General features: G+C 40.9%; 1 protein-coding gene across 1 annotated transcript in view; it reads right to left on the bottom strand.

Moving 5' to 3' along the window:
- Positions 1-12,680, bottom strand: part of rsrc1 (arginine/serine-rich coiled-coil 1) — a 119,989-nt gene that overhangs the window by 64,248 nt on the left and 43,061 nt on the right. Inside the window, exon 5 of the mRNA XM_053321259.1 lies at positions 8,218-8,254. Coding sequence (XP_053177234.1) covers positions 8,218-8,254 — 37 coding nt within the window. The remainder of the gene's footprint in view (positions 1-8,217; positions 8,255-12,680) is intronic.

Below are 12,680 nucleotides of genomic sequence, written 5' to 3'. Positions count from 1 at the left end.
TTAGTCAAAAATAAACACATCCCATTAGAAAAATAAATAACCCTCATTTGGCTTGGTAAAAACAATGCTTCACTGTGTATAATGAGGTAGAGCATGCAGGAAATTTCATCCATATCTAGTCATGAGCTGGTCCAAGGGACTGTTAATATTATTAGCAGTATGATTGGGCCTGAGGCTAACTAGACAAAGCAAAGTATGGTGGGCCGGAAGATGAATAAAGGCCTGTTAGAGCAGACACAGAGAAGCAGAGCGGGGGTCAGACAGGACACCTCTGGTCAGATGGTGGTCAGACGGTCAGAATACTGTCTTACTCCCTTGATTGCACCACACCACAATAGGAGTTTGCCTCAAGAAAGTACAACAGCAAGGCTGAATAGCAAAACACATTAGTGAACATGCAGGCAGACACCAACAAATTAACCTCCCCTTACATTACCTTCCTATCCACTTACTGATTCTTTTAAATAAGAATGTATTCCATTAACATTAACCCAGATGTAGTCAGTCTACTGGCTGAGGTGAGACATCAACAAAAACAGAAGAGGTGAGGAAGGGAGAGGGGGCGGGACAACGCAGCAATGAAGGGATTAGATAGATACAGTAGGTTTAAGAGAGGAGGGGGGGGTCTTCTTGATAATTAGTTGAGCTCTGGATTCTGCAGACACAGTAAACTATCATCTATCAATCAGCTCCAAACAGCACTATGCCACTATGAATAAATAAAATCATGATCCTAAAAAAGTTTTGAAAAGTTATGAAAGCAATTGGAAAATTCCAGTTGGAAATGTGAACATGAGAACAAATAATCCATGCTGTTATTTGTTATCTAATTATAACCATATTCATGAATTAAAAAATAATGAATAAAAAAATAAACATGATCAAATATATATATATAACATGTAACTTGGTTTACTTCTTAAGCTATACCAAGTGAGCATGAACATATTGAACATTCACTGGTCAATTACTTCATTTGTCAGTTCTTTATTATCCTCAAGATTCATTTCCACTTAAAAAAATAGAGAACATGGTCTCAAAAACTAAATGTATTATCCTACATCATATTTGGCGTATTTAGATATGTATGATCAAAAATTATTTATTTTAAAGCTATGTTTTCACTGTTATTGTTGAGATAAGCCAAGTTACATACAGTAACTCCAATTGTGCCTGAATTCCATTTAAAAATGAATGTATTTTTCTGAGTCTGTCTCATCTTTATCATGTACATCTCCAAGAAAAGCATCTTAAACACCTGCAAGAGTATTTCTTTAAAGGAAAACTTTGACATTTTTTTGAAATCAGCGTATTCACATTGTTGCCAATAACTAAATGAAGAGATTGATACCAACGTCCAACAGGGGAAAACAGCTGGTCTGGCTCTATCCAAAGATAACAAAATCCATCAAACAGCACCTCTAAAGGTAACTGAAGTATAAATATGAACATTCTCAGTTTTACAGAGGATTATGTGCCAAACTATTTCTTGTTCCTGACCAGTAATCTCTTGGTTGCTTGACAAGTCGTCCTCAAAATCTAGTAAAATCCAGCTTGAATGTGGCTTAAAAGAGAGTTAGAGACATATGTCGCATGTTATCCCCTCTTTTCTGCTTCCTATATCCTACTTAAAAAGTAAAGAATCTGAAAGAATCAATGAATGACATGTGGGTTTGCATAAACTCACTATTTCAGATGTCTTCAAAAAACTAGCTTGAGGAAAAAAATGCAACATCAATGACATCATCGGTCCATCTACCGTAACATAAATCTTAATTGCACCACTGTAGCCATTATTTTCTGTCAATAAACAGCTTCAATATACACAAACGCAGCGCCCACCTCAACTAACTCTCTTTACGCTGGAGTTGATATGCTCAATATTCATCTCATTATAGTTTTAAAGTCTTCATCTGTTTCCATTTTCTTTCATTTGTTGCATTCCGCTCGGGTTTTCTCCGCATCTCTTTTTCTTCCTCGTCTGCCCCCCACCCCAACCTCCAACCCCAAACAAACTCACTATATCCCATACCCAAAAGAGGACAGGGGAAAACAGAGCCCCTAGAAAATGCAATATTTCTGTTTTTAATATCGAGGTCTATAAGATCAGGGCAGAGATGGGTTCCATGGCAATATGTTTATTTATATATTTTATAAGGAGGGGGAAAATCTGCCTATCAGTGTATGTATTTGGGGGGCCTGGGCCACCGTATCTGAGCTCATCTTATATGAAAAATAATGTTGTGTATGGCTATACTTTTATATATAATGGCAATATGGGATCAGGCCTCTTTTACAATGTGCCATACTTCAGGCTAGGGCTAACAGCATTTTATGGCCCGCCAGCAGTTCATCTTCATGTCTAAGGCAGGCAGGAGCACTGCATAATAATGTCGTTTCCTGCCCCCAAATGCTATTTCACAGGCCGGGGCTCATTTCTCAAACTTCACCACTTTTACAATTTCCCAAACTTTTATTCCCGTCATTATTACCAACAAGATTTCATTACGTATTTAGAATGTAAACAAGTCTGAGTAATGACACTCCCCCGTCTCCCTGGAATCATTCCCGCTGATGGCTCTGCTGCTATCTCAGGCGCGTGTGTTCATACAGACACACAAGTACAAACACACACACACTAAAACACACGCACAGCGGTTTGCCCACGTACAACACACACACAAAAAAAAAGTACACACACGCACGAAAAAATGCCCCCAACCAGGATACAACTCAAAGGCATTCATTTACTACATCGTGTGCTTGTGTGCGCACATGCATGTATGTGTTCTCGATAAAGAGGGAGGTGGTGGGGGGGCTGGGGGGTGAATGGAGGGGGAGAAGGAGAGAGTTTTATACTCAACTCACATAAATCATGTAGAAGAAAAATGAGCAAATGTGCAGGCTAACTCATCTTCTCCCCATCCGGAGAAAATGAAATTCACTGGAATACCTATCAAAACCGCAATCATCCAGAGATAATATCTTCTTTGGTCTATCTGCACTTTCCGATTTAATTTCCTCCATGCCCTTGACATCCAGCGATACCATTAAGATGAAGCACATACAGTAAGGGAGTAGTTCTCACGTTTTGATATATGAGATCTCAGCGTTTACTGTAATATCATCATTTGAAAATTAATGCAATCTTTCTTTTGTTTAGGGGGTGTTTTTCTTTTTTGGAAACACTCGACGAGCCAGACCTAGTGAGACAGGGTACGAGACGGAGAGCAACGACAGTGATGGGCACACGCGAAAAAGGAAACGCAGAAAAACAAGTGAGACACCAGAAAGGAGGGAAAGATGGGAGAGGGCGGGAGGGGGGGTACTTTGTATTTTGTGAACCCCCCCTCCCCCCCTCCCCCCACCTCTCCTTCCCCTCCTTCGTGCCAGAATGACATGCAATTATGTCTGGGCCTGCCCCAAGTCAGAGGTCACTCAAATTACTCCATCATTTAGCTGCGCCGTCGAGATGAGAGAGAGCGAGAAAGAGACCCCCCCTTCTCTCCCCCCCCCCCCCCCTCCACCCATGCTTCCACATCCTCCCAACCCCCGCCATCACATCAAATATCATGAAATCATTAGTGTAATAAGCATGGAAATCTGTTTGCAGATTATCAACACCCCCCACCCCCTTTCTCTCCTTTATCTGTCCGGAATCTCTCTCTCTGAGCCATTTTCACCTCTTTATCCCATACGATCATATTAGGGAGGACGAAAGACAAACAGAGACAAAAAAAATACAAAGAGAGAGAGAAAGAGATAAAGAGACAGATAAATACAAAGTGTTTGATGAGACAATTAAGGTCTTACAAAATGGACATAAGCAGAGTAAAGAAACGATAAGCTCCCAACTCTCCTCAACTTGTAGTATTTTACACTCGATGCCATATCTAGTGATGCCAAGTTTGTCACATTCTTGGTGTGTATTTGTCCTGCACACAGCTGCTGATTTCTATCTGTCAGTAGGCCAACCGGGCTATTTGCCTCAGTAAACTCTTCAACTCACAAAGGGACAATCAGAAGACATCAGCCGAACGCTGTGAAGAAAGCCATGTGTGTGCAGCAGTCTGGTGACGCGTTCTTAAGAGAAGTCCATCGTTTTCTATGTTATCGTTTCGGGGAGAGACAAAAACACTTTGTTCTAATGCACGAATAAAATGTTAAAATATTTTCTTTTAACCTGCTTTGTTACAGTTGTGCGAAACTAATGAAAATATTTATTTAAAAAGGTTATATTTACAAAATCTGACATTCAAAAAGTCATTTTTTAAAATGTTATATACTTTTCTGTGTCATCATGACATTAAAACAATGAGATATTTGAAATGAGCTCTTCACAGTGTGCTGTATGAAGGGTGAAACCAGGTGACTGACCCATTGTAATACTACTTAAGGTTTTAAAGGCCATTCGGGCATCAATGGTCTGAATTATTGACAGGCTTATAGCATTAGTAAAGAGACAGCTACACAATTCAGATAAATTAAACCTAACATTTCACTGACAACAGAGCCAGCAGAACAGCTGACTGTGTGAACTGGATACTGTGCCATCTAATTGGAAATGTGCAGGTAAGAGATAAGGTCAGAAAAATCAGGGTCACTGCACAACTTTCTTTGCAGGAGACTGATGCAAAAACACATAATGACCTTGATGACTTTATTTCTAGTACTCAGTGCAGGAAAGCGGCAATATATAAACACAATATATATATACATATTGTTCTGGCAATATACTGAAAAGTAAGACAACCATTTAATCTAGTATCTGTAGCATTTGTCTCCCGGCATGATGTATGCCTAAATCAGCCCTTTATGTAGAACTGCTGTATCTACTGATGGTACGCAAACAATTCTATTCCCTCTGTGGCTGTAATTAATGATGAAATGGAAAATATTTTTTTCTCTGTAAATAACTTTTAAACTCGACTCAACCTGCAACCCCTGACTGACCTGTGAACCTTTCCTCCAACATTAGGTCTTATTCAACCTCCTATCCCCCCCACCAATGATGTCTCTCCCGCTCTCCACTTTTCTTCCTCTGCCCCTCTGTTTTTTTTCCCTATCCGTCCCTGGGCTGTGTGCATGGTAGAGCAGTGGGTACAGCTGCTGATTGAGAGAGTAATCCTGATGAGGTTGATTCTTCATGTATTGATTGAGCTGCTGGCTTTCCCTCTACTTCACTCTAAGAAGCTGTGCATCTGGACTGATTAGCTGCTGTAGGCCACCTCTTTCACTATCGCTCCATTTCTCCCTGAGCAAAGAATGGTTGGATTGAAACTTAGGTGTATCCGAGTGTGCGTGTGTATATGTGTGTGTATAAAAGCAGAAACTAACGCAGAGCACTGGGAGCAATTAACATCAGTCGTTTTCTCTGCATTGCTACTGATCACGTTCAGTCAATCTGCTAAAATGTGAAAACAAGACAAACATGAACAATAAAACAAACCTCATACCACATAAATCTTAATTGCCAACCCAATTACTGCACCAGTCATTCATTCACATAGTTAACTTAAAACAAGGAGGTAACTTTAGTATTCATCAAGAAAAATCAAGCGCCAGAATAATTTGAACAAAGGGTTGATTGTCACACAGTGGGGTGAAAATTTTGGGAAAAATGTTTTTGTTATGAGTGAAAAACAAGATTTAAAATGGTTCTGTAGAGTAATTCTTATTTTTAAGAAATTAAAAGTGATTCTACGTTCAAGGTAGCAGGGCTAAAAAGAATAATATAGCTTGAGCTTAGCGACACCATGATAAGTGTCAATATGGTTGATGCACTAATCTTAAGAGCAGTACATCAACAGAGAGTCATAAATGCCTGCTTAGAAATCTACAGGGATGTATATGTGAGGGATTGAGGGGAAACAACATTTCGAACAGCTCTGCAACTCTACCTCAGAGGGAGACGCGCTCCATTATTTACAGTTCTCTGTCCCGAATCGTAATCAGAGTCTTGCACTCCCCAGGCAGCTGACTACTGGGGTGCAATCTCCCCATAAGCATAAACACACCCATAAATTCAAACACTCAGTATTCAGGTATTCAAATTCCCTGAGACGTATATACAAAAAAATGCAATGGTAAACATACAAATGTGTGTCTGTGTGTCTGTGTGTGTGTGTGTGTGTGTGTGTATGTGTGTGTGTGTGTTTGTAAATGTGTAATGTTTAACTCCTGAACCATCCTGATGAGTATAAAGACACAGCAGTAACTAAGAATCAAATGCAAATATTATATAATCTGTCCCTATAGGTCCACTTAGTGCAAAAACTATACAAAACACACACATGCAAAGTCGCTGCACTGAAGCCTGCAGGAACATTGACACAGATGTACTAATGGGTAATGGCAATCCCTGCGAGGACGTGATTGTGTAAACAACACTGCTTTTCCATATAACTTTAGTGAATTTGTTAAAAAATGATGAAATAATACGATATTTAATTCAAGGTGACATTGCCCAGATAACTTTGCATTAACTGTGCACTCATTTGTACCTTCTACATAAACATACAGTACTTGTGGAGATATTTTCCTGTACTCTATACTAGCTCAGTATCATTTATACCTTATGTAAATGAGTTCACATTCCTCCGCATGCTTTTAAGAGGGAGACTCATCTCAACATGAGACGTGGGCTCCCTAATGTTTGCCAAGATGTAAGTGCCAATACACATATTGATTAATGCTGTTTATGCACATAATCCTCTGTTGAATAATTCACAGCACCTTTTATGGAGTACTGCATCAATCACACCTATAGACCCTCCCCATCCTCATCTCTGAACCCAAACTAGACCAAAAGGAATGCTGTAGCCTATACCTCCCCAGTGCTTCTGTCTCTTACCTGTCCTAACCAGTCAAAACAGGACACAGAGTTATGAATACAGTCAATAAATAACTCAGCATTAAAGGAACAATTCTGCTACTGATCTTAAGGATATGATCTGAGGTCAATTAATCAGATCTGCCACTCAGTGAAGTAGAGACTTACTGAGAACTGTTTGAATTTCGAGGTCAGTCATTTGTGTGGCATATTCAGGGTCATTTGCTTAGCGCATGGCGGGGCGGGGGGTCATTTGCGTAGGGTGCTGGGAGCTGCAGTTTAGTATGCAGGGAGGCAAGGGAGGGAGGGCATGTGACATCCACAGAGAGCCGGGACCCTCGCTGACCCCTGTCTATAATTCATCCCCTGGAATATGGGGCACATCAAACCTTGGTTCCTTCCCACCCAAAAAGAGGAAAAAGAACCTTTTCACTTTGTTGCATGGCATTCTGACCCCGTATTAAAGCAAGTAGCAAGAGGAACCCTGGAAACGTTGGCCATTAAATTTTCAGGCTGTCCCAGGAGAGCGTTTCCAGCAGGCCCTCGAATCAGGGATGGGAGAAGAGTGAGGAAAGGCCCCGTGCTGACATGAGGAGGGGGCAGGAATGTGTGTGTGTGTGTGTGTGTGTGTGTGTGTGTGTGTGTGTGTGTGCGTGTGTGTGTGTAGGTCCAATAGTTTTGCCTGAAAAGTTGAAAATAACATTTTCCTTTCATGCATGCATGTGCAAACAGGTATGCAAAAATCTTGCAAATAGCCACAACTGGCAGCAAAAATGAGGGAGAACAGAGTGGATTCGCTCTGTGTGTGTGTGTGTGTGCGCATATGTATGTGTGTGCGTGTACTTGTATTGCTATCATTGTGAGAACCGATTTGAGTGAGGACATTTGGGCCGGTCATCACTGACACACATTCAAAGGGCTGTTTGAGGCATCAGACTTGGTTTTAGGGTGAAGGTTAGAGTCAGTTTTAGGGTATGTGTTAGTGTTAGGTATTTAGTTGTGATGGTTACGGTTAGGGTAAGGGACTAGGGAATGCATTAAGTCGTTGAATGTTCTCAGTAATATAGCTATACAAATATGCAAGTGTGTGTGTGTGTCTGTGTCTATGTTGGGGCAGAATTTGGGATAAATGAAACGGTGATATAAAAGCTGGACCAGGCCCTAGGGGAGACACTACCCTCCCTCTATCCCTGTTTTGTCTGTTTTGTCTGTCTCTCTCTCCCTGCCTGTTAGCTGCAGGTATTCAGCTTCAAATCCGGAGGTTTCATTAGGAATGCAGATATCAAAGTGTGTGTGTGTGTGTGTGTGTGTGTATGTGTGTGTGTGTGTGTGTGTGTATGCAGGGGGAAAAAAAAGGGGGGGGGGTGGTGTTGAATAGAACTTACCAGATGTTCTAATCTTCCTTTGATGTTCCCAGCGTCCCTGCAACACAACAACACATTTCCCCCACTGTAAATAAAGTGCAGACACAAAACATCATTTAATGAAAAGAGCATTTTTGCTGAGGCGCACACACACACACACAGACACACACACACACACACAAACACACACACACACGCATGCACAAACACATGAGGGACAGGAAAACAAACTCCATTCAAGTGCACTTTGTGAACGTTTCTAAACTAATTTGTGAATATTTTAACAACATTTAACTGGAGCATTAACTGTGGCAATTTCTGACTGAATTTCTGGCTGCAGTTAATGATTATTTTCATAACTGATTAATTTACTTAGTCTCCTATTTTCTTGATGAATAGTTTGGTCTGTTGAATATCACCGTACAGCAAAAAGAATGGCATCATGAGATCACAGAGTCAAAGGTGACAGCTTATAACATGTTTTCTGACCAGCAGCCCAAAACCTCAAAGATATCCCATATCATTTCATAAAAGACAAAAAAACAGACAATATTCAATATTTGAGAAGCCGGAACAAGCAAATATTTGCCATTTCTGCCTGAAAGAATATTCATATGATACATTAATAATCAAAATAGTTGCTGTATTAATTTCCTAATCATTTTGACTAATCCTTTCAGCTTTAACTGGAATGTAGATGGAATTGTCATAATCATCACATTGTGTTTCTTCCAGTTTCAGGTTTTGGTTAATCAAAAGAAAAAAAATAACATAATTAAGAATTGTCCTGACAGTTAACCTTTCAGACTGAAGTGTGTGTGTGTGTCTATGTGTCTGTGTGTTTGTGTGTGTGCACCAGTCAGGGGTTAACTAATATTGCCGCCATACTGCTGGCAGACATAATAATAATTTCCCACTACAGAGAAAGAACTGGGAGCTTATTATCTGTGAATTAATAAAAAATGTGTGTATGATTATCAGGGTAGCAACGGCAGAATGGCGAGCTGGGGGTGGGGGGGGTGAGGGGGGGGGGGGGGCGGGGGTGAGCAGTCGGTTTTAAAAAGAGCAAATTGGCAGTAAATAATAGATGCAATTTTGGCACATTTCAAATTTGCAGCAGTGGAAATCAAAAGATCAAGAGAACACAAACAACCCCCGCCCCCGATCCCAGCAACCCCCGTCCAACTCTGGTCCCCATTACTGACAACTCCACCCTGGCTGTGGCGCTTCAGTGTGTGTGTGTATGCATGCATGTGTATATGTGTGTGAGTGTGTGGGTGTGCATGTGTGTGTGTGTGCTGAGAGGGAATGCTTATCGACAGGCTTCAGTTGCTAATGCAGCCAGCAGCATCACAGTGTAAATCTAAACCATCTCTAAAATTACATACTGTCTAATCCATCCCACCTTCCACCTCCTCTCCCTCCCTTCCTGCATCTTTCCATCCATCCATCCATCCATCCATCCATCTCTCCATCAGGCCAGGTCCTATACTCAATGTGACCACAAGCCTAAGTTATCCCCCACATCATTAACATTTCTAAATAATGGTATGGAGGAATGACAGACATACTAAACAGCAATATTAACAAAAGTAAGAAACAACAAAAGTGGAGAAGAAAAAGAAAAAGGTCATGATGAAAGGATGTTTGCCTGTTTATTCTGTGCTCTGTCAGTGAGCACATGCAGACAAGTCAACCACTTAAGGCAAACTTCATCTAGCTGTAATTACATTACATTCTGACAAACACCCCGCCACATTCATTATACATGACGGGCGCCCGGCAACCAGACAGCAAGACATTTGTTACCGTGGTGACAGTGTGTGTAATCCGCTAATGAAGCGCAATTAGTGAGAAACAATCTAACACAGGGGAGACGCGGAGCTCGATCCCTCCTCCTCCACTCATTTCCCCTCACTTTTTTCTTCCCTCGCACTCTTTTTTTTTTTTTTTCCCTCTGTCTTTTATTTTCATGATCCAACCTTTATTAAGCTCTTCACTTGCATTTAATCTCCCCACTCATTCATCTGTTGTCCTGACTTCATCAAGGGCAAGCTGTCCAGTGCTGTCCGCGGCAGGGCTGAAGGGATCGCTCTATCCATTAGAGACACTCACACACACACACACACACACACACACACACACACACACACACACACACACACACACACACACACACACACACACACACACACACACACACACACACACACACACACACACACACACACACACACACAGCGTTTTACATCCTCATCTCTCTTTTCAAAACATCATATAATCTGCTGAGGTCTTCAGGGAGCGAGCCTTCTTTTTCTCCTTATCGCTCTCATCCCTCTCTCCCTCCCTTCCTCCGTTCTCAGTGCCTTCAACACAGAGGCAGCATCGATTTCTGAATTACGCCACAATATTAAATAATTAATATACTTGCCATGATTGATGTTTTGCATTAGGCCAATATTAGGTTATCAATCAAAATCCACTTGGTTTAATGTAATAATATTGAAAATGTGTCAGTGCCTGTTCATCCAATTTGTAGTGGAGGCAGGCCAGATAGTAATGGTGGTGTAGCACAAGGCCTCAGAGACACTGTGGCCTGCTTACTACAACCGTAGGAGCACATTACAACTCCAGCACACAGCAGGCAGGAGGGAGGGGAGTGATGAAGTGAAGGCGTGGAAAGACAGAAATGAAGCAGATAGACAGTGATTGGTGATAAACTGTGACAGGCTTGCTATGTTGAGAAGACTTGGCAAAGTCACAACACATGTTTCAGTTCAAGTTTGTGGCCTTAAACAAGATAATTAACTTAGGACACATTAAACATTGTCCTTCAAGCTATTGAACATTCAGTTGGGCAATGACAATGTAAACGTGGAGATGATTTCACAACTGTCAGATACTTTCTGTAACTTATTAAAAAGGTAGCTAGAATATGTTACACATCAGACATTATGCAGACAATGAGCAAAGACTGCTTTATGTCAACATTTTTATGCATTCATGTGATAGAATACTTTGAGTTTTCAACATATTAGCCAAAAACAGACTATTTCTCAAATGCTTTTCTGCAAACTATAGTATAATTATGTATACAGTAATTTTCTACTCTTTGGTAGGCTTTAATCTGGTTTTAATTGGGTGGGTAATCAAAGTCAAAGTCAAGTCTAAACTAATACACTTTTTGTCAAATACAGCAAATATCTCCTCATAGTCCCCTTGCTGTCTGTTCTGTGTGTGCTGAAAAAAAAGATCTGGGTGTTCATACACAGCACTGGTTCTGTAAATGGGCATTTAAACAAACGGGCTCAGATTGAGCCACAGAACACTACTCCAGCCAATCAGCAACATGGGGTGTTCATACTCATACACGGGACAGGGGGAAGTCATCAGAGCAGCTGTCTGTGTGAGGACATGACAGCTTCCCATCTTCAGCACCCGCTGAATGGTGGAGAGAGTTGGCTAACTGGAGAGAGAGAGAAGCTAAGGCCAATTCAAATAAAAAGTGTTTTCTCACTCAGCAGATACATTTAATAAAATGGTAGCGTATCTGTTACACTCACAGTCTCCGTTTAGTGAAGCGTAATTTGAGCAGGCAGCTGTTTAAATCATATCCCACTATATCAATGCTTTCAACTTATTAACCGTATCAATGAATCAATGTGTACAATTTCTTCCTGTGGAGCCAACATGCAAACTATTTTGGTTCAGTAAATGTCTCCTGTCACTCAGCCTGGTGAAGACAGTTTGTCCCGCTGCTGTCCTCTCGGCTCCTTCTGTCGACAGAGACGTGGAACGCAGGTCGAGTGAGAAGTGGGGAAGCTGCAAAAGAGGTGAACGCTGTCGATGGACTGTTGTGCTCACATTTTTTCCACTCGTAATAATGTGTGAGAGGAAGAAAAGTGACTCTGCAGCTGACGCATTGCTATGAAGTCCTTATTTCTCTTTTGGTTGTTGACTTGTCGATGCGCGGCCATGAATTTGGAGGGCGGAGCTTCTGAAGGAGCACAAAAGGAGGCCAGCGTTTGTTGGGTGTTTATTCAAATAGCAACAATCTCTCTCCAGACTGACTGACTCTATATTTAAACCCAGACCAAAAACCTACTGTAATGCCTTTAATATAACAGTGGTTGCCTATTGTAAATTTACAAAGGACTGAGAATTTAGTTTTATTTAGTTTATTTAGAAAAATCTAAATAAACCAAGAACTACCGATATATTGCCAATTTGTACATGTCTGCATGTCAGCTCTGATACACAAACATCTAAACACTTAATCAAAATCTAGTTTGGTGAACACTTAACTTCATTATGAGGTCTATAATGAGGGAAATTCATTTTCTACCAGCCCAGCTGTTAGCTCAACAGACAGTAACTGACGCTTAAAAGCTACAACTTATAATAACCTGTACCTGAAAATGTCTTGAAATGTCTTAGACTAACCAGGTGACCAGGTTGGTTAAAAAGATACAGGTCAAAGCTGT

Source organism: Scomber japonicus, chromosome 6, assembly GCF_027409825.1.
Source record: "Scomber japonicus isolate fScoJap1 chromosome 6, fScoJap1.pri, whole genome shotgun sequence".
NCBI lineage: Eukaryota > Metazoa > Chordata > Actinopteri > Scombriformes > Scombridae > Scomber > Scomber japonicus.
Note: the sequence above shows the minus strand (reverse complement) of the source record. Positions and strands in the feature narration are given on the sequence as shown.